The sequence below is a fragment of the Coregonus lavaretus genome (genome assembly GCF_964263955.1).
Source record: "Coregonus lavaretus genome assembly, chromosome: 10".
NCBI lineage: Eukaryota > Metazoa > Chordata > Actinopteri > Salmoniformes > Salmonidae > Coregonus > Coregonus lavaretus.
The window spans coordinates 26,382,468-26,406,152 of NC_139997.1; the positions used below are offsets into that span (position 1 = coordinate 26,382,468).

Here is a 23,685-nt window from a genome sequence, read left to right on the forward strand (position 1 = left end):
TGCAGTTAATACAGTTAATGAGTGGAGAACAGGAGGGCTTCTTAAAGAAAAACTAACAGGTCTGTCAGAGACGGAATTCTTACTGGTTGGTAGGTGATCAAATACTTCTGTCATGCAATAAAATGCAAATGAATTACTTAAAAATCATACAATGTGACTTTCTGGATTTTTGTTTTAGATTCCGTCTCTCACAGTTGAAGTGTACCTATGATAAAAATTACAGACCTCTACATGCTTTGTAAGTAGGAAAACCTGCAAAATCGGCAGTGTATCAAATACTTGTTCTCCCCACTGTATTTGCTTCAGGTCCTGAGCTACAGGCAGTTCGATTTGGGTATGTCATTTTAGGCGAAAATTGAAAAAAAGGGTCAGATCGTAAAGAGTTTAATAATAGGCTATATTGTTGTATAGGTGAAATGAAAAGTATTTTGTGTGTCATCTCTGCTTTGCCTTGCCCCATTGAATAAAATGTATTTCTTATAACCTAACTATTCTTTCTTTCTTTTACAATTGAAACACATTTAGCATAAACAATGTAATTGTTGTGGTAATCTTAGGCAAACCTTTATTATCACAGAGGAACCTCCAAGTGCCACTTAGACCTTCTGGGAGAAAAGTATCTGGCATTGAACTTGGTAGTAGTAGTTGTGTGTATGTTTTAAGCTAAGGATCTTATGATCTCCTGCTTTCAGACATTTCACCATGTAGATTACAAGTGTTGGATTTGCACTCAACAATTTAATGACGGACAAGCACACCTGATTCAACTTGTCAACTAATCATCAGGCCCTCAATGGGTTGAATCAGGTATGTTTGTCCTTGGCTACAACAAAAATGTGTGCTGTTGGGGGTATTCAAGGACTGGAGTTGGGAACCACTGCTAGGCCTATGGCTGCATTGGCATTGTATGCCATTATCAGCTGCAAAATGGATTCACATGGCAGATATCCTGAAATAAGAGTGACAATCAAATAAAACTACTATAATTCGAGAGCTTATGACTAAACAATAATAATAATAATAATAATAATAATATGCCATTTAGCAGATGCTTTTATCCAACATTCATTTGAGAATACAACAAAGAAACAGACAAATTAGAGACAGATTCCCTTCCCCTCTTTATTGCAGGATTGTGATCTGTGATTAATCAACATTGAATAATAATTTTAAGTGAACAATTAAAACAAGTTTAAACACTTCACTTTAAAGAATCAACACTTTCATATTTCAAAGTGTACAAGTAAGCTAACTCATATATAAAGTTTAGACATCTTAGTAACAAGTAGGTTATTATTACGAAAGCATAATTTCAGGTGAACAAAAAAAAGTAAATGGGCTGGAACAGAAGCATGCACACCCAGCAGGGTTGGCCTGCTCCAGTTGTAATAGGTTTATACATTGTGTGTGACTTAAACTGTATTTTTGTTTACAACATTTGCACACATATTTTACTCATTTAGCAGACGCTCTTATCCAGAGCGACTTACAGGAGCAATTAGGGTTAAGTGCCTTGCTCAAGGGCACATTGACAGATTTTTCACCTAGTCGGCTCATTGATTAGAACCAGCGACCCTTCGGTTACTGGCACAACGCTCTTAACCACTAAGCTACCTGCTTGTACCCTTATTCTCTTGGGACATTCAATGGGACCTCATCATCTGCAGACAGGGTTTCATGGCTCTCTGTATCTGAGGACAGAAAACTTCACAAAGAAACAGAAGAAGAAAGAAGAAAAAAAACCTGTGTAATCAAGACAAAGAAAAGTAAATCCCACCAACAAGGCCACATCATTCCATAACAGGTGGACTATGCACCAACAGGGTTTATGATACAAATAGTAAAAACTAAGCAGAACTTTGAAAACCTGGCATTATAGTCAAATTAGACAGCACTGTTGCTACATCTCTCTGTCCTCAGTTTTTCCTCGCGATGGACTGGAACTGGATAATATTTTCATAACGTCCACTCACAAAGGTACCTGCCCTATCCAGAGTAGTCTACTCTCCCTTCTCTGACAGCTGGAACTGCTAGCTAATCATTTCACCCTCTTCCATGGCTGTTAGTTAGCTTCCTAATTACAACAATAAATACATCAAGATAGCTAGCTAACTAGTTAATATGAAGCTAGCTAGGTGGTGATATTTAATTCACTTGGCTAGCTATACAGTATGTAAAGTCAGCTAGCTAGCGAACATTACGTTAGCAGCTCATTTGAGTTAGCCTGCACACACTGTAAGAAATTAATTATACTTTCACCCCTGCTTACATCTATATAATTACAGGGCACATAAAACGAAGTACTAACGGACATGATCCTATGCAAATACAAGGCTAAATGTCCGAAATAATATGACACTGAAAACAGAGCTCTCAAGCTCACAGTTGCTAGCTCACGGTATAAACTACTAATTAGCATAAGTATAAAATATGACATCGTCACAGAGTGAGTCTTCAGACAAATCAGTAAAGCTGCTGTAATGTCAGCCCAGCAATGGCACATGGTAGTATACAGCCTTACATGTACAGTGGGGAGAACAAGTATTTGATACACTGCCGATTTTGCAGGTTTTCCTACTTCCAAAGCATGTAGAGGTCTGTAATTTTTATCATAGGTACACTTCAATTGTGAGAGACGGAATCTAAAACAAAAATCCAGAAAGTCACATTGTATGATTTTTAAGTAATTAATTTGCATGACATAATTTTATTGCATGACATAATTGCCCTGGCTGTGTGTTTCGGGTCGTTGTCATGCTGGAAGACCCAGCCACGACCCATCTTCAATGCTCTTACTGAGGGAAGGAGGTTGTTGGCCAAGATCTCGCGATACATGGCCCCATCCATCCTCCCCTCAATACGGTGCAGTTGTCCTGTCCCCTTTGCAGAAAAGCATCCCCAAAGAATGATGTTTCCACCTCCATGCTTCACGGTTGGGATGGTGTTCTTGGGGTTGTACTCATCCTTCTTCTTCCTCCAAACACGGCGAGTGGAGTTTAGACCAAAAAGCTCTATTTTTGTCTCATCAGACCACATGACCTTCTCCCATTCCTCCTCTGGATCATCCAGATGGTCATTGGCAAACTTCAGACGGGCCTGGACATGCGCTGGCTTGAGCAGGGGGACCTTGCGTGCGCTGCAGGATTTTAATCCATGACGGCGTAGTGTGTTACTAATGGTTTTCTTTGAGACTGTGGTCCCAGCTCTCTTCAGGTCATTGACCAGGTCCTGCCGTGTAGTTCTGGGCTGATCCCTCACCTTCCTCATGATCATTGATGCCCCACGAGGTGAGATCTTGCATGGAGCCCCAGACCGAGGGTGATTGACCGTCATCTTGAACTTCTTCCATTTTCTAATAATTGCGCCAACAGTTGTTGCCTTCTTACCAAGCTGCTTGCCTATTGTCCTGTAGCCCATCCCAGCCTTGTGCAGGTCTACAATTTTATCCCTGATGTCCTTACACAGCTCTCTGGTCTTGGCCATTGTGGAGAGGTAGGAGTCTGTTTGATTGAGTGTGTGGACAGGTGTCTTTTATACAGGTAACGAGTTCAAACAGGTGCAGTTAATACAGGTAATGAGTGGAGAACAGGAGGGCTTCTTAAAGAAAAACTAACAGGTCTGTGAGAGCCGGAATTCTTACTGGTTGGTAGGTGATCAAATACTTATGTCATGCAATAAAATGCAAATTAATTACTTAAAAATCATACAATGTGAGTTTCTGGATTTTTGTTTTAGATTCCGTCTCTCACAGTTGAAGTGTACCTATGATAAAAATTACAGACCTCTACATGCTTTGTAAGTAGGAAAACCTGCAAAATCGGCAGTGTATCAAATACTTGTTCTCCCCACTGTATGAGCCAGAGTCTGACCCTGAAATTAATGAGGAAGATAATGAGCCATTGCAAAACCCAAGAGGTATGCAGGATGTAACACAGTGGTAAGTCTATTTGGAAATCATTGCAACCTGTAACTTTGGACCACAATATAATATTGCAGTTTAGGCAGCAGTGTGTGTGCAAAGTTTCAGATTGATCCAGTGAAGCATTGCAATACTGGACTATTTTGTATCAACATTTTACATGTTAGTCATTTAGCAGACGCTCTTATCCAGAGCGACTTACAGTTAGTGAGTGCATACATTTTTCATACTGGCCCTCCATGGGAAACGAACCCACAACCCTGGCGTTGCAAGTGCCATGCTCTGCCAACTGAGCTACAAGTCTGCCCAAATGTGCCGAATTGGTCAATTGATACATTTTCAAGTACATAACTATAGAGAACATACAAAAATGATATGGTAAAACAAAATGTAAGTTTATACACTCACAGGAATGTCATACATGATGGATCATTAGCTTATACACTAACTTTCACACATCTAGATGGCTGGGCAGGGTGGGTGTGGAGCCAGAGACAGCAGGGGTTCAAACTGTAGAACCCAGTTCCCACATTTGAATATAAAAATTGATTTTATCAAACAAAACTATGCTACATTTTATCTCTGGGACCCTTAGGATGACAAATCAGAGCAAGATTACTGAATTTAAGTACATTATTTACCTTCGTATCAAACCAGTTGCTGTGCTAAGTTTTTTGTTGTTGTGCACTCTCCTCAAACAATAGCATGGTATTTTTTCACTGTAATAGCTACTGTAAATTGGACAGTGCAGTTAGATTAACAAGAATGTAAGCTTTCTGCCCATATAAGACATATCTACAGTATGTCCTGGAAAGTTTGCTGTTACTTACAACAGTCATGCTAATCACATTAGCGCACGTTAGCTCAAACGTCCCGTATACGGGACACCGATCCCGTAGACGTTAACTTTCACTGAATGTTGCAATATGACTTTTAATAACACTGCTAGCTTATTTTGGGTTAACTTTTTTGAATTCCAAGCACAGATAGGACACATGGAAAATAATTTCCTTAGACATTAATCATGCAAACACATTTCTTTTTTATTGTGACACGGCATCAGTGAGATTCAAACCTATAATCTTCTGTTGTCTATCCATGGAATAAGTCCACTGTGCCACCAGAATGGAAATGGCGTGCCATGTTTTTTTTTACGCACACAAAGCTATTCATTTTAGTCTATTCAAACAGACCCCATTTCAAAGGAAACAAGAACTCATTAAGATACCTGAACATGCTAAACAAGATAGAGGATAGAGAGTCTTGTTGATAATGAGAACGGAATGTATATGTTTTTAAATAACATTCTTAGAACTTCCTCAGAATGTTAAAATTGTCTTGTGGTTTTTATGGGCATTTTTCTTAATGTTCTCAGAACAATTTGAACATTACTTTAAATAGAACTATGAAGAAGCCTGTAGTAAACGTTATGCTGAAGTACTGAAAATCCCACAGAACGTTGTTTCTTAACGTTTTCTGAGCTATTTGAGAACATTCCCTCTGTCAAACCAGTTGGAGAACGTTCCTAGAACATTACCAAAATGTAAATTAAATGTCCCCATGTTTTTAGGAAACGTTAAAGTAATGAAATACCAAGAAAATAATGTTTTTTTTGTTAAGTTCCTTAAATGAGCTGAGAATGTTTCAAAACCAAGCAACTATCCTGCACCATTCCCAGAAAGTTGTGGGAAGGTTGAATTAAAAATACCCATAGGACAAACACGCTTCACCAAGCTCTAAGAAACATATGACTCTCAGAACATTGTGCTAACTGGGTACTTTGGTTTTGATACAAGCATCATGAAACCTATAACACAAATGTATTTGACTTTGTGAAAATCAGTTTTTGGGACCTAATTTGCATTCCACTTTTTCCATGTGGTTTCTTCCTTCACATACTCAATGAAATGATGACCTCTTTCTAAATATTTGGTCACATTATTAATTTAGTGTATGGTTTCCTAGACACAAGGGGTGGCTCAACTAACTCTTTGGCCCAACTTACCCCTCTCCCATATCTAGGTTATTGACTAAAGAAATTGGAGGAAAACAAGTGTGGAATTGTCTGATCCGTTCTATTTTAGACTTATGAGGTTGGTTGCATTCACAGACAGGGAGAGCAGCATCAGAAGGGGATAATCTTTACAATAAAGTGGGTTAACTGGTCTAAATATGCAGCTTTTAGCGAAAGGCAGGGCATCATCCACCTGGCAGGATAAAACACCCTGGAGAAAGTTTCCTTCTAAATCATCCATAGACTATATGAAGCACTGTAGCTATTGTTCCCATTGACTCCAGAGATGACTGTCCGATGGTATTTTTCCTCTCGTTGTTTCTTCCACACTTTTAATGAGTCAGTATCTCTGTGGTGATGGATTACTTATACCAACCAGTATCTAACACTACCTGTAAACACCCACTTCACACACTCACTGTCAGACCCCCTCACACAGCTGTGGCACCACCATCATCACCTTAATCATCCATCAACCAAATCCTGTCCACACACCTGTTGACCCGATGAACAAACTAAATTCTCCTGTTCTGTTCCAGCTGAAACTGCTCTTCCTTGACCTCCCTGCTTCTTTCATTTATTTTTCCTCTGCAGTCTCCATGGAGACCTGCATGGGCCGTATCTCGGGGGGCTGGCCGGGCTAGGGAGTACATTGCTTTTCTCAGGCTCCATTTCCCCTCGATGCACCCCCTTCCCCCCTCAACTCCCCTCCCCTCCAACCCGCTCGGAAAGAGGTGCTAATTTGTGAATTTAATGATTGGTTAAGATCATGGCAGAAGCCTCCCTTTTACCTCTTTTTTTTCTGGACCAATTTATCTCTGACCTATAAAATAGATGAGGCCCGGCGGTGCATGCCGACAAACCACATTTCTAATTTAATGATCTATTTAGCGCTGCCCCTTAGATAAAGATACTCTCGCAAATTAATGTTTTGACTCCAGGCCATGCCATGCGTCTGTGTGCTGTGTATGCTGTGTGTGTGCATGTGTACACGTGTACAGCTGCACAGGACTCATGTCATTCGTTGCATATCTCAAAGTGCAGGGGCCTAAGGCAATGTGCTTGGTTATGAAAGTAATGAGGAAAATGTCCACACACACACACAACCAAGCCATTTCTGACCTGATAGCTACTGAGCAGATAACAAAAGCGAAACAATGAAATTCAATATGAGTATGAATATGAATAAAATGAACAAGTCAGTGAACCATACATATACAGATAAAATACAAAACTGTCAAGATAACCAAGAGATTGACATCCTTCCACAGTTCAGTGCCCATATACACTGAGTGTACAAAACATTAAGAACACCTTCCCCCTTTTGCCCTCAGTACAGCCTAAATACGTCGGGCACAGACTCTACAAGGTGTCGAAAGCATTCCACAGGGATGCTGGCCCATGTTGACTCCATTGCTTCCCACAGGGTTGGCTGCATGTCCTTTGAGTGGTAGACCATTCTGTGAGTTCATACAAGGACCAGATGCACACAGCCACCAATCAGAAGCTCCACTGTCAGGACACATAGTCCTACCATCGCTATGGAGACATAGCACACAGATGCTGCTGTCGGGACACTGACTCAACGCCAAAAACTTTGGAACTGAAGAACTCGGATACCTGTGTCAACACCTGCTACCAACTAGCCAGCTTCGCCTGGAATAGCTAACGAACATTTCCAGCGCTGTAGATACTGTGTTTATTACGTTTTTGTCCGGGACAATATTGACAATCCGGAGTTCCAATGCAGCAATTGTTTGCTAGCGGAGGATTACAGGAATTAGGTGGCTATGCTTAGCAAACAAATCTCAATTCTGCACAAACTTATGGGGAAAACGCAAATTGGAACTTTCTTATTCTCAACTCCTATGGCTGGACGCCGCTCGGGCCTGATGGATGTTTCCCCGCCTTGTCATCTGTCCCTATCCGAATGGCCTGTGCTACCTGGCACTTGGCTGCCAAGGAAGTCGTCTCCATCTGCTTCTCCTCCTCCATACTGTAGTGAAGTAGACGGAGAACAGCAAGAAGAATGTACCAATCAGCGCTGGTCCCATGTCACAAGTCGTGGAAACCAAAGGCAGCGACATACTGCTAAGTGGACGGGAGTGACTGCGAGAAGTTCGGAGCAGATTGACATAAGGAATAGCTTCGCTGCAGTGGTGCGTGATCTACCTGTGCCTTCATCGCTGGGATTGCCTGTGTCTACGACGGGTGTGGCTTCGTTGTCGAGTTCGGCTCCTTTCCCTCTCTCTGGATTTGACGGGGCACTGCCTGCTGTGGGAGGTCTGGACCTATCGCCGGGAGCAGCGGGTGTACGCCATCCTGCTTCTCGTGAGCCGTGAAAGGCTCAATGAATTGTGTGAAGGGTGGGAATGGGCGGATTTCTCCACTCCCTTCTCCGGCCATTGTATTGGGCAGTCCCTGGAGCAAAAACGTTGTGCTATCCAGGAGCACGAGTATAGGACATCAATATGCTGCTCCCAAACATTTTAAACCAGCATCAGGAAATTGAGTGTAGTGGAATTTTTTGTGTCCTCTGTGTCTCTGCAAATGCGTGACTACATATAGCATATTATTTCTTGTTATTGTGTTAGGATGTTCTGTGACTTTGCTCTCAGGGAAAGGACTGATAGAAGAAGAACAGAAAGAAGGGAACACATTGTTACTTTGGCCCAATGCCTAGGAGCTATGTGTGCAAGGTCATGATCAGCCAATTGCACGTTGAGAGCAGAGACGCCTAGTTTGTGCATGAGTATAAAGAGTTCTGAAGGGAGAACATCCCTTCAGAGCTTCTGACACAGAGTATTAGGTTTGTTGTAACCTCTCCGGCCGTAATAATAAAGATCTGTTCATTTACTTTGAGTCCTTAGTGGTGAATTTCCACGACAATTTGGTGTCACGAAACAGGTTGATTGATTCTACCTGTGGAGCTCGGCAATGAGGGTCTGTGAAGGCATGCAAGGGAAATTCCCGTCTGACCAAAGACGACGAGGACCCGCCCAGACCAGACTCTCATTGTGGGCTGCCTGGGAGAAAACACATCATCTACCAAACCTGGAAAGACTGAAAACTGAATTTCAGTAAGTCAATTTAAATGAATTTTGAACAATAAGAACTGTTTTGAGAAGCTTAGAAAAGGACTGAATGTGGTTTCCCTGAGGATGGCACCCTGAGCTCTGACAAATTGGAGGAAATAAGAAAGCAGCTGGAAAAGTAATAAGAAGATTAAAGAAAATGGGAGAGAAGTGGATTCTCTGAAGGAGAAAACAGTAAAAGGACTGATTGTAAAGCAAGTGCAAGAGAAAGACGAAGACAAACAAAAAGAAGACGAGAGAAGTAGAATGCTGAGAGAAGAGTTCGACCAACTGTATCCAATCTTGGCAATAGCACCGCCACCACCACCACCCCCTCCGGTTCTTCTGGGAGGACCTCTTGGCGGGGGTGACCAACAGCCAGGCCAAAAGCAACCCCTGGATGCCGGACCAGTGAACCCTGTGTGCGGGCCAGTTCCACAACCATGGAACCTACCCGCACCGCAGCCACCCCCAGCCTATTATGGGCAGGGGGCGGGAGCCGAAGTAGAAGAGGTGAAACCCCAAAAAGATAACCAAAGACTGACTACGACCTTAGACGAAGGGACAAAGCCGACAACCCTCCAGAATACAGTTCTAATGATGATGATAAGGACGCAAGGGAGATGAGAAGGCCCCACGCAAGAAGCTATTTTCCCTGATATCATATCCAACCCCCCAAGGGGGAGCTGCTATGACTTTGGATCGACTCAGGGACGTGGATGAGGTGACTGTATGTAGTTGTCACGTCTCCTCCCGTTGCTCCCCTCCGGCGCTCTGATTCACCGGTCTACTGAGCCACTGGTCTGAGCGCGCCACCTCGGCAACACCGGAATGGAAACCCAACGCACCCTAATCACCTCCAGCGCACCTGCACCTCATCATCTCGTCACCACCTTTATTTAGCCGTGGACTGTTCTGTATGATGTTGTGTGTGATTGTTTAGCTTCGTGTCGTTTACTCTATCTTTGTTATTTCTCTTTGTCATTGTTAAGTATACCTTGACCTTGTTAATTCCTGCGTCTGCGTCCTGCCTCTTCGTATACTCAGTAGTCGTCACAGAATCACACACCAAACGAAAATGGATGCAGCAGGAGTTTTCCAGTGCCTCGACCAGCACCAGCAGCAGCTTGCCCAGTTGAATGCCGCCATGCAGGAAGTGCTCCAAACTCTGCATAATCTGCCCAGTGCTCCCGTGCTATCACCCACTTCTGCGGGAACGCTCGCCATACCGGTGCACTATGACGGTAAAACGACTAAATGTAGCGGCTTGCTGCTACAGGTTTCACTTTATCTGGCGCATCAGCCTGGGGCATATCCATCTGACCAAGCCAGGATAGCGCTGGTGATTTCGCTACTTAAAGGAAAGGCGCTGGATTGGGCCACGGCAGTCTGGGAAGGAGAGGAGGCAGTGGCACTACCTTACCCCACCTTCCTCGCTCGGTTCAGAGCGGTGTTTGATCATCCCATGGAGGGAAAGAACGGGGGTGAGCGTCTCCTCCATCTACAACAGAGAGAGGGGCCCGTGTCCGAGTACGCTCTGAGCTTTCGCACAGTGGCGCCGTCTTCCGGCTGGAATGAGCGTGCTTTGCACACGGCCTTCAGGAGAGGCTTACGGGAGGACATCAAGATGGAACTCGCATGTCGGGATGACGAGATGGACCTTGATACCCTCATCACCACGTCCATCCATCTTGACAACATGTTGAGAGAGAGACGGCGTTCCCAACACCTCCCGGAGCCTCTACGCTCACCCCATCTGAGCTATGGAAGCCGCCCTGCTTCCGAGTCATCACCCATGGAGGTGGGCAGCACCCCCTACACCACCACGGACCACAGATCTCCTGGCGCCTCCCTATCTACAGTGAGGGAAAAAAGTATTTGATCCCCTGCTGATTTTGTACGTTTGCCCACTGACAAAGAAATGATCAGTCTATAATTTTAATGGTAGGTTTATTTGAACAGTGAGAGACAGAATAACAACAAAAAAATCCAGACAAACGCATGTCAAAAATGTTATAAATTGATTTGAATTTTAATGAGGGAAATAAGTATTTGACCCCCTCTCAATCAGAAAGATTTCTGGCTCCCAGGTGACTTTTATACAGCTAACGAGCTGAGATTAGGAGCACACTCTTAAATGGAGTGCTCCTAATCTCAGCTTGTTACCTGTATAAAAGACACCTGTCCACAGAAGCAATCAATCAATCAGATTCCAAACTCTCCACCATGGCCAAGACCAAAGAGCTCTCCAAGGATGTCAGGGACAATATTGTAGACCTACACAAGGCTGGAATGGGCTACAAGACCATCGCCAAGCAGCTTGGTGAGAAGGTGACAACAGTTGGTGCGATTATTGGCAAATGGAAGAAACACAAAAGAACTGTCAATCTCCCTCGGCCTGGGGCTCCATGCAAGATCTCACCTCGTGGAGTTGCAATGATCATGAGAACGGTGAGGAATCAGCCCAGAACTACACGGGAGGATCTTGTCAATGATCTCAAGGCAGCTGGGGCCATAGTCACCAAGAAAACAATTGGTAACACACTACGCCGTGAAGGACTGAAATCCTGCATCGCCCGCAAGGTCCCCCTGCTCAAGAAAGCACATATACAGGGCTGTCTGAAGTTTGCCAATGAACATCTGAATGATTCAGAGGAGAACTGGGTGAAAGTGTTGTGGTCAGATGAGACCAAAATGGAGCTCTTTGGCATCAACAACTCGCCGTGTTTGGAGGAGGAGGAATGCTGCCTATGACCCCAAGAACACCATCCCCACTGTCAAACATGGAGGTGGAAACATTATGCTTTGGGAGTGTATTTCCGCTAAGGGGACAGGACAACTTCACCGCATCAAAGGGACGATGGACGGAGCCATGTACCGTCAAATCTTGGGTGAGAACCTCCTTCCCTCAGCCAGGGCATTGAAAATGGGTCGTGGATGGGTATTCCAGCATGACAATGACCCAAAACACACGGCCAAGGCAACAAAGGAGTGGCTCAAGAAGAAGCACATTAAGGTCCTGGAGTGGCCTAGCCAGTCTCCAGACCTTAATCCCATAGAAAATCTGTGGAGGGAGCTGAAGGTTCGAGTTGCCAAATGTCAGCCTCGAAACCTTAATGACTTGGAGAAGATCTGCAAAGAGGAGTGGAACAAAATCCCTCCTGAGATGTGTGCAAACCTGGTGGCCAATTACAAGAAACGTCTGACCTCTGTGATTGCAAGGGTTTTGCCACCAAGTACTAAGTCATGTTTTGCAGAGGGGTCAAATACTTATTTCCCTCATTAAAATGCAAATCAATTTATAACATTTTTGACATGCGTTTTTATGGATTTTGTTGTTGTTATTCTGTCTCTCACTGTTCAAATAAACCTACCATTAAAATGATAGACTGATAATTTCTTTGTCAGTGGGCAAACGTACAAAATCAGCAGGGGATCAAATACTTTTTTCCCTCACTGTAAGTATCCCAGAAAAGTGCTAAAAATAGCCCACGTTAACATATGTATTTTAAGAAACAAGGTTAATTAAATCAATAATTTGCTAGTAACAGATGACGTTCATATTCTGACAATCTCTGAAACTCACTTAGATAATACCTTTGATGATACAGTGGTAGCAATACATGGTTATAAGATCTACAGAAAATACAGAAATGCCAAAAGGTGGAGGTGTGGCCATTTTATATTCAGAACCACATTCCTTTAAAGCTTAGAGAGGATCTCTTGTTAAATACTGTTGAAGTAATATGGCTATCTGCCTCACCTAAAGCCCATTCTGGTTGGAAGCTGCTATAGACCACCAAGTGCTAACAGTCAGTATCTGGATAACATGTGAAATGCTTGATAATACTTTAAAAAAAAATAATGTATGTGATATCAACAGAGGTATATTTTCTGGGTGATTTAAATATTGACTGGCTATCATCAGGCTGCCCACTCAAGAGAAAGCTTCAAAATGTAACTAGTGCCTGCAACCTGGTTCAGGTTATCAGTCAACCTACCAGGGTAGTTACAAACAGCACAGGAATGAAATCATCAACATGTATTGATCACATTTTTACTAATGCTGCAGAAATTTGCTTTAAGGCAATATCCAAATCCATCGGATATAGTGATCACAATATAGTAGCCATATCTAGGAAAACCAAAGTTCCAAAGGCTGGGCCTATTATAGTGTATAAGAGTTCATACAATACGTTTTGTACTGATTCCTATGTTGTTGATGTAAATAATATTTGTTGGTCCGTGGTGTGTAATGAGGAGCAACCAGACGCCGCACTTGACACGTTTATGAAATTGCTTATCCCAGTTACTAATAAGCATGCACCCATTAAGAAAATGACTGTAAAAACGGTTAAATCCCCATGGATTGATGAGGATTTGAAAAATTATATGGTTGAGCGGGATGAGGCAAAAGGAATGGCAAATAAGTCTGGCTGCACAACCGATTGGCAAACGTACTGCAAATTGAGAAATCATGTGACTAAACTGAATAAAAAGAAGACGAAACTACACTATGGAACAAAGATAAATAACATAAAGAATGATAGTAAAAAGCTTTGGAATACCTTAAATGACATTTTGGGCAAAAAGGCAAACTCAGCTCCATCATTCATTGAATCAAATGGCTCATTCATCACACAACCCACTGATATTGCCAACTACTTTAATGACTTTTTCATTGGCAAGATTAGAAAACATAGGTATGACATGCCAGCAACAAGTGCTGGCACTACACATCCAAGTATATCTGACCAAATTATGAAAGACAAGCATTGTAATTTTGAATTCCGTGAAGTGAGTGTGGAAGAGGTGAAAAAAGTATTGTTGTCTATCAACAATGACAAGCCACCGGGGTCTGACAACTTGGATGGAAAATTACTGAGGATAATAGTGGACGACATTGCCACTCCTATTTGCCATATCTTCAATTTAAGCCTACTAGAAAGTGTGTGCCCTCAGGCCTGGAGTGAAGCAAAAGTAATTCAGCTACCTAAGAACAGTATAGCCCCCTTTACTGGCTCAAATAGCTGACCAATCAGCCTGTTACCAACCCTTAGTAAATGTTTGGAAAAAATTGTGTTTGACCAGATACAATGCTATTTTACAGTAAACAAATTGACAACAGACTTTTAGCATGCTTATAGGGAAGGACATTCAACATGCACAGCACTTACACAAATGACTGATGATTGGCTGAGAGAAATTGATGATCAAAATATTGTGGGGGCTGTTTTGTTTTGACTTCAGTGCAGCTTTTGACAATATCAGTCATAGTCAAAACATATTGATACAAAAGTAGCTAAGATGGGGAGAAGTCTGTCTATAATAAAGCGCTGCTCTGCATTCTTGACAGCACTATCACCAAGGCAGGTCCTATAGGCCCTAGTTGGCTCAAAGTGGAGGAGAGATTGACTTCATCACTACTTGTATTTGTGATAGGTATTGACATGTTGAATGCACCGAGCTGTCTGTTTGAACTACTGGCACACAGCTCGGACACCCCTAGGGCAACTAGTACCCTTACTTCTTTCAATCTTTACAAATGACATGCCACTGGCTTTGAGTAAAGCCAGTGTGTCTATGTATGCAGATGACTCAACACTATTCACGTCAGCTACTACAGCGACTGAAATGACTGCAACACTTAACAAAGAGCTGCAATTAGTTTCAGAATGGGTGGCAAGGAATAAGTTAGTCATAAATATTTGAAAAACTAAAAGCATTGTATTTGGGACAAATCATTCACTAAACCCTAAACCTCAACTAAATCTTGTAATGAATAATGTGGAAATTGAGCAAGTTGAGGTGACTAAACTGCTTGGATTAACCTTGGATTTTAAACTGTCATGGTCAAAACATATTGATACATTAGTAGCTAAGATGGGGAGAAGTCTGTCCATAATAAAGCGCAGCTCTGCGTTCTTAACAGCACTATCAACAAGGCAGGTCCTACAGGCCCTAGTTTTGTCGCACATGGACTACTGTTCAGTCGTGTGGTCAGGTGCCACAAAGATGGACTTTGCAATTGGCTCAGAACAGGGCAGCACGGCTGGCCCTTGGATGTACTTGGATGTACTCAGAGAGCTAACATTAATAATATGCATGTCAATCTCTCCTGGCTCAATGTGGAGGAGAGATTGACTTCATCACTACTTGTATTTGTGAGAGGTATTGACATGTTGAATGCACTGAGCTGTCTGTTTGAACTACTTGCACACAGCTCGGACACCCATGCATACCCCACAAGACATGCCACCAGAGGTCTCTTCACAGTCCTCAAGTCCAGAACAGACTATGGGAGGTGCACAGTACTACAAAGAGCCATGACTACATGGAACACTATTCCACATCAAGTAACTCATGCAAGCAGTAAAATTAGATTTAAAAAACAGATAAAAATACACCTTATGGAACAGCAGGGACTGTGAAGCAACACAAACACAAGCACAGACATAAATACACACACACACACACGATAACATATGTGACCGACTGCCTTGATTCGGTCTTATTTAGCAAAAAACTTTAAGACATGTAGCTAGCTAGCTAGGTAAACAATGAACCTAGCTAGGTAAACAATGTGTCAAATCATACACGTAACGTTAGCTAGCAAGCCAGCCAGCTAATGTTAGCTAGCTAGCTAAACAATGAATCATAATCCCAACTCATGACATTACTACCCTGCATGAATCTGCAGGTAGCTAACCAATCAGGTTCAATGATAGCAAGCAAATGGCTCTGAGATACGAATAATAAGAGCATACACATAACGTTAGCTAGCGAGCCAGCCAGCTAACGTTAGATAGCTAGTTAAACAATGAACCATAATCCCAACTCATGACTTTACTACCCTGCATGAATCTGCAGGTAGCTAACCAACCAGGTTCAATGTTAGCAAGAAAATGGCTCTGACATACGAATAATAAGAGCATGCACGTAACTTTAGCTAGCGAGCCAGCCAGCTAACATTAGCTAGCTAGCTAACGGTACACTTTAACTTGAAATGAAACCACTTTCTGTCAATTAGAAACGTGTAATATCTGAAAATGTAGCTAGTTAGACTATCTTACCCGTATACATCATGCATGATGGACCCGTCTCCCTGTCACGGATGCCATGGTTGGCCTTAGTTTGAAGATGTAATCCGGAGACAGGTGTTTTCTCCATATCGTTAGCTATCATACTCTAATTCCACTGATTTCAAAACTCGATCCTCCAGAAAGTGGAGAGCAACACTTATGCAGCTCCACTACACCCCGCACTTTTTAAAAGCCGCATTAGACAGGATTACCTACACATACTGACCAGCTCAAATAGACAGAAGCGTGCTATATGGCAGACCAATCCGAACTCCTCTCTCAGCATGTCCAGCCCACTCATTATCTCAGCCAATCATGGCTAGTGGGAAGGTTGCTGTCTTTTTCTGTGGCTTAACCAACTAGGCTTGTAATTTAACAATTGTATTCGTATTTACAGATGGCATACAAGTTTGTTATTAAGGCACGTGAAAGTTCATTTTGAAAAAAAAGAAGTTTATTTTCATTTGGCTCTCCTGTGAGGTAGTGACCCACAACATACGCCTAGTTTCCTGAAACAAGTCACATATGCACAATACAGACACGTACACATGGATTTTGTGTTGTAGATATGTGGTAGTAGAGTAGGGGCATGAGGGCACACACTTAATGTTTTAAAATCTGTTGTGAATGTATTTGTTTTTTAAATTGTATAATTGCCTTAATTTTGCTGGACCGCAGGAAGATTAGCTGCTGCCTTGGCAGCAGCTAATGGGGATCCATAATAAATACAAATACAAATGATTAATACACATGGGAAACTGTTGAGCGTGAAAAACCCAGCAGCGTTGCAGTTCTTAAAACAAACCGGTGTGCCTAGCACCTACTATCATACCCCGTTTAAAGGCACTTAAAGGCACTTTTGTCTTGCCCATTCAGCCTCTCAATTGCACACATACACAATCCATGTCTCAATTGTCTCAAGGCTTAAAAATCCTTCTTTAACCTGTCTCCTCCCCTTCATCTACACTGATTGAAGTGGATTTAAGAAGTGACATCAATAAGGGATCATAGCTTTCAGCTCGATTCACCTGGTCAGCCTGAGTCATGGAAAGAGCAGAACATTCAGTGTATATTGTTAGCACCAGCCCTCAGCTCAGTTACTGAAAAACCCAAGGAGCTATTATCTGCACATCTTGTAATGTAATCCAATGTCGCCGCGCAATAGTTACACAGAGGATTGCATTAAATCTGGAGAGACACTTCTTGTGTTTACCAATTACACTGATTCCTTATTGACTAGATATGGGTCATGGGTCCCCACTTTCCAGTTCCCTACATACAGTACATGCGCTTTGCAAAACAATTGCTGTATTTTTGATGTGGTGAGTTTAGATACGTGTGATTGTGATTTGACTTGCCATTTTATTAATGGCAATACATGTCATTATATGGAACCCAATTTTTCCATTCGTCTTTAGCTTTCAACTGCATCATATCTTCCCTTTAATACCATAGTCAAATAATACAGGCTGAGACCAGGGTCATTTCATTTTCTGTTCAATTTAGAATGTCTGTCAGTTCATTATTAAGCATTGGAGATAGTAAATCAGGGTGTGTATAAAGAAACAACAATCATGCATGGAACTACAAAACAAACCATGAGTTCAGAGAAATAAAAAAAAAAGTGTGAAAAGGAGCACTTGTTGCATACCTGCCCCTGGTAGGGTGGGGTAGATAGGTGGAGTTTGTCCCACACTTGAAATTAAAGCTTACCTACAGGTAGCCAAGAACTCATTGAATACGTTTTTGTTCTCACAGAATGTCCTAAATATCATTGTGCCAAAGTTCAATGTGCATAAGCAAGGACAATAGAGGAGAGGGGACATTGTGGAACTCTCAAGAAGGGGTGTTACAGCAGGTTCACGTTGCAGATTACAACTACTGAGAGCAAGTGAAGCCACACACATGAGAAGGCATCAACACTAAACGTGAGTATTATACAACTTCCTTGCACTTAAAAAAGTTGTAAAAGTAATTTAGAGAAGTTAAATCAGAACTTTGTAAAACCTACATGACCTAAGACATTCTACAGAAAGTGTTGCTGCCTGCTGCTGAGTTAATTTACAACTTTCCATAATTTCTTATTGTTACGAACCCCGTGGCTTTAAACGTCTAGGGTGGATGGACATGAGACCCGTAACATAATTCATGCAAATTATAAGCGTGACATGGAACAGTGAGAAATAAAACTACACGACAACCATAAACTACCGTCAAACATAAAAGGTTTATTGTTGAACACACGGTAAAGGTTTGGGAAAAAGGGCTGAGCAGGACCCAAGAAATGAAACAATAGTGTAAAACACCCCTAAACTGATCTTGCCTGCCTCAAGAACCGCTAAGCTACTGCTAATCATACAAAAATACAGTGGGTGGTCCGCTCAGGTCTAACTAGTGTTTTTAGACAGTTTTCTTCCTACGGGTAATGTACGCCCAAGGGCAACTTGCTTAAACTCCCCTTTTCCCAGAAACACACAGTTACCAAACAGAGTAACCAGCAAATGAGTGAGTACACAAAACACCACAGTATTCATACTCACATACGAAAAGTAGTCTAACAAAGTTACCAAACAGAGTAACCAGCAACTTAGTGAGTAAACAAAACACAGGACACCACAGTATCCATACTCACATACGGAAATAGTCTCTAACAAAAAACACAACTGACCGGCTTTTAAACAATGGGATGTGTGATGGAAAAACCAGCTACAGGTGGTGCAATGCAGAGGAATGTTCACTGATTGGTCCACCTTAGCAATCAGCAGACACCTCAACGACCACCAATCAGGAACATACAGGACCTGTGATTAGGGCAGAAGGAGAGGAAAAACACAAAAAGACACAGGATACCTGTATCCGTAACACTTATTAACAATGGAAATAATAATCCTGAGCTTTTCGTCACGAGCTCTATTTTTCTCATTGCCGTGTCAACTGGCAAATGAAGAATCTAGATTTACAGAAATGTCATGGTTTTGCATATATTCTAAAAGAAACCCTGTTTAAATGTAAAAACGTAGAGTTTCAGTGGGGAATACATATAACATAATATTTAGACATTTGAGGAAATGTTTTTGGGTCAGTGATATACTGTACGTATGTGAACATCAGAGGGAGGACATACAGTATCTAACAGGTTACATATCTGTGTTGTGAAATTAGGTGTGTGGAGATATCTTATCAATTACCTAATTTCTGGATGAAACCAACCAACTACAGTAGCTCCAGTGAGAAGGTTTTTGTTACTGACATTTGTCCAAAGGGCTCATTTAATGCTTGAACTATTCCTGAACTATGTTACCTACTGTGTCCTAGTTTGTTGCCATTGACTAACATTGCTTCTTCTTTTTTAGTCCCACTGCTTGCAATGCAAATAGGGTGACAACAAGCGCCAACCACAGAGAACACACTTCAGAACAAGATGACCACCAAGAAGGCAGATGTCCAACGGAGGATCGTCTCCAAGAATGGACACAACCAAGTGCGCATTGACAACGTGGAGGGCATGGTGAAGCTCTACCTCCACGACATCTGGACCACGGTGGTGGACATGAAGTGGCGCTATAAGCTCACCCTGTTCTCCTCCACCTTCATAATGACCTGGTTCCTCTTCGGCGTCATCTTCTACTTTATCGGCATGGGCAACGGTGACTTCGAGGGTGAGCTGCTGTCCAACCACACTCCCTGTGTCATGAATGTCAAGACCCTAACCGGCGCCTTCCTCTTTTCCCTGGAGTCGCAGACCACCATTGGCTATGGTTTCCGCTACATCACCGACGAGTGTCCGCTGGCCATCTTCTTCCTGCTGGTCCAGCTGGTCACCACGGGTCTGGCTGAGATCTTCGTGACCGGGGCCTTCCTGGCCAAGCTGGCGCGACCCAAAAAGCGGGCAGAGACCATCAAGTTCAGCCAGTCGGCAGTGATCTGCCGCCGCGATGGTAAGCTATGTCTGATGGTACGTGTGGCCAACTTGAGGAAGAGCCTGCTGATCCAGTGCCAGCTGATGGGCAAGCTGCTCTCACCCAACGTGACTGAGGAGGGCGAGAAAACTCTGATCCACCAGACGGCTGTGGACTTCTACATAGACTCATGCAGGGAGTGCCCCTTCCTAATCCTGCCCCTCACATTCTACCACGTGCTGGATGACAGCAGCCCGCTGGCGGGGATGACTGCCGAGAGGTTACGGACACATGACTTTGAGCTGCTGGTCACCCTTAATGCTACCATGGAGTCCACGGCAGCCACGTGTCAAAGCCACACCTCATATGTTCCCCAGGAGATCCTGTGGGACTACGAGTTCAAGCCTGTGCTCTTCAGCACCCCGGGTGGCCGGTACATGGCCGACTTTAACTTCTTTGACAAGGTGCAGGTGAGCAGCGACCCTACACTCCTCAGCAACAACAAAGAGAAGCTGAAACTGGAGGAGTACAAGAAGGAATAAGAGGACGCTCAAACATGTTGGACACTGGTAATAAACATGACCCACTTTAATGGTTGTTTTACCAGAGTTACTGTCTAGAAACAATTTGTAAACACGCATTACGGAAATATATCTGTTTTTATTTCGTATAACTGCTAAACCTAATACACAGTGAATGCTGACACTTTTAGGCTTATACTCATGTTCATCATGATCAGTGTGTATCTGGTCAGAGTAAATGCAGGTGCAGTGTATAACTAGCACATCATTTGGATCTACAAGCCATATAATAGCAGAATATGGACATACAGGCAAAACAAGGACTGGGTCTCAGGTGCCGGTGTTTGAGTGTAGCTGTGGCAGCAACTGTTACTGTACTATAAATAATTATCCTGTACATAGGATTCCAGGAAAGCAGATTCAAGATGTTGTTTCTTTGTATCACTCAAGTTGGATATTTTAATATATTATACATATTTCACGCTAAGGGCAGATGGGGATAGAACAACACTTGAGATGATGGCTGTGTAGTGCTTAAGAGCTGTGTTTTTTCTGTATCTATGAATAAACCATTGACTTTGAAGAAGTGATGTTCCATATGGCATTTTGAGATTGAAGGGATGTTTTTATCTATAGAGAAATAGCTCTCTAAAATTCACCTAGCATCCCCCTTCCCATTACCCCCATCCCACACTGCTCTACTCCTCATCTCTTAGGGTAGAGCCAATTAACGGCTCTATTCAATCCGTATCGCAAAAGTTCAGTTTTACACCGTGATTGAAATTTAAAGGCAATGGAGACTGCCTTCACGGAAAACGCTGCATATGTCGGCTAAATTGGAAATTACCTTTACATTTCTATTGTGCAATCTGTAACGCTTCAGCGATACAGATTGAAACGAACACGAGGTCTGTCGTTTGGTTGTTGGCACACACTGACTGTGTTGGGTCAAAACAATGGGGGCAACTTCTCTTTACTGTATGCAGACAGAGCACAATAACAGACGATCTTTGACCTTCCAAGACAAGAGAGGACAGCACTTTGGTTGAAAATACTTTATTAGAAATGACACAGTAGAAAATCTATCAAAGTATATCATTTTTATCGTCCCTTTAGTCAACAATTTCAGTATCTCAGTCCTGTTTCTCAGCTTACAAGGCTGCCAGCTTATAGGTGTTCTACCCTGCATCCCATAAAATAATACTGAACAGGTCTGAAATGCCTTGCCTGGCCAACACAATCAGTTTTAGATTAGTATATATAGTTTATATTGTAAACTGTTTACAGAGCTTAAAGTTCAAAGGCGACAATCGTTTTTTTAATTGTTTACTGCCCGCTTTGGTCCATTTCAATTACTTTTTTGTCACTATATCTATTATAAAAACATTGTATGTGTCTTTGGCTGGCTGAGATCAACTCGTAGTGTATAAATGCATAAGTTATATATTTATCATATAAAAAGAAATATAACACTGACTTGTATACTTCAATCTAACAAACGCACAGCGTTCGTGACTCAGAAAAACAATAATACAAAATTGGCACTTCGTAAAATCTCTTCAGCTGAACTGGGAGTTTCTGTGGTTAGGCACTGGTCAAGAAAACCCCTATTCCTTCTAAAAAGACTTTGAGGTCACACAACATTTTACTAATCTTATTTCCAGTTTTTCTCAATTTCCAAAACACTGATGAATTGTTTTCAAGAATAACAATCAAGTAAAAAAAACGTTCCTTTACGTTTAATAATGCCATATGCACTACCATGTAGTATAATAATACTGATAAGACATAAGGCTGTTTATATCCAAAGGAATAATACTTAATTTTCCACATATTTCATTGTCTTTTGATGATCCGCTATCCTCTCTGATGTTACCCCACCCTTGGTCACAAACAGTCTGTGAGTCCATCCATTTGGTCATATGACATGACCATCTAGCACAAGTCTACCCAAGGCGTTTCCTGCTGGTGCTCATTTCACAGTTTACTACAGCCAAGTTTAGTACTCCTCCCTACTTCCTCTGTGTACTCTGATGTACACACTCATCTGCCACACCACACCCCTCTCCTCACTTACATCTCACTTATCTTGCCTAATCTGTACAGTCTTTGATATGTTTACTGCATTAAATAAGATAGTTTAATAGTTTAAAAAAACATATATAATAAGCAACTGTTCATGCAGCTATTGTATTTTTGGGGTATATTTATCGCCCTTCATAAAAAGGACATGATCATCATATAGTCCACTGATAACTCCCTTTTACATCTACTCAAATACTTATCTTTCACTGTTCTCAGAAACGACACATCGCACAATGCCCTTGGTCATAGCAACATCCTCTATTGCCCTTTTTACAGTGTCCCCTCCTATATCGTCTTATAGCGACATGTCTGTAATCCTCTCAATTCTTTAAAAACCTTGAGTTCCCTCACCTGCTCATGCCCTAGAATTACGCCAGTGATTCTAGGGCATGACACCCTACCTCTACCTCATACACCCTACCTCTACATTATTCCTTCATTATTGATCCTGCCCCTGTTTTCATCTGGTTCTGAAACTACCCAAATGGAAGCCCTTTGTGTTTGCTGGTTTATTCCCGTTTCTTCTCCCAGTTTTAGAGTTACGAGACGCCCTCCCCCTGGTAGGTCTAATAATAGGTGCCCAGGTGGGAGGGCATGTGAGCGGCTGGGTGCCGGGTGTTGGGGTAGATACCGCCGGTGGGGGAATTCCAGTAGGGGTTGGGGGCAGCAAAGAAGCTGGAGGAGGTGACGGGTAGTGCTTGGGGGTGAGGCGTGACAAAATTGACCTTCTGCTGGTGTGCATGGTAGGTGCTCATGTAGGATAAGTCGGAGGGGTATTTGTACACGGAGGACTCTGGCGGGTGGGGCTGCAGGGCCTGGGCGATACCGTGGAAGTCAAACTTGTAGGCGTAGCGCTTGCCGTGCACCTTGGTCATGATGTTCTTGTCGTAGTAGTAGCGCAGGGCACGGCTCAGCTTGTCGTAGTTCATGTTGGGCTTGCTCTTCCTCTCACCCCAGCGCCTTGCCACCTCGTCAGGGTCGGTCATCTTGAACTCACCATTGGTGCCCTCCCATGTGATGCAGCCGGAGTTGGCGCTATCTGACAGGAGCTCCAGCAGGAACTGCCACAGCTGGATCTGTCCCGAGCCTGC

At 42.6% G+C, this 23,685-nt stretch overlaps 2 protein-coding genes across 3 annotated transcripts in view; one reads left to right on the forward strand and one right to left on the reverse strand.

Moving 5' to 3' along the window:
* Nucleotides 1-19,510: 19,510 nt before the first annotated feature.
* On the forward strand, nt 19,511-20,530 carry LOC311135865 (ATP-sensitive inward rectifier potassium channel 15-like; the record flags this gene model as incomplete). The annotated part of the gene is made up of 1 exon (XM_084169888.1): nt 19,511-20,530. One exon carries the CDS (start codon nt 19,511-19,513, stop codon nt 20,528-20,530), a length of 1,020 nt encoding a protein of 339 aa, XP_084026014.1.
* Nucleotides 20,531-21,558: 1,028 nt separating this feature from the next.
* LOC311135607 (transcriptional regulator Erg-like) overlaps nt 21,559-23,685 on the reverse strand; it is a 43,306-nt gene continuing 41,179 nt past the window's right edge. For both annotated transcript variants that reach the window (XM_084169621.1, XM_084169620.1), the window contains one exon: nt 21,559-23,681. In XM_084169621.1, the coding sequence (XP_084025747.1) occupies nt 23,161-23,681 (521 nt within the window). In that variant the 3' untranslated portion in view covers nt 21,559-23,160. The remainder of the gene's footprint in view (nt 23,682-23,685) is intronic.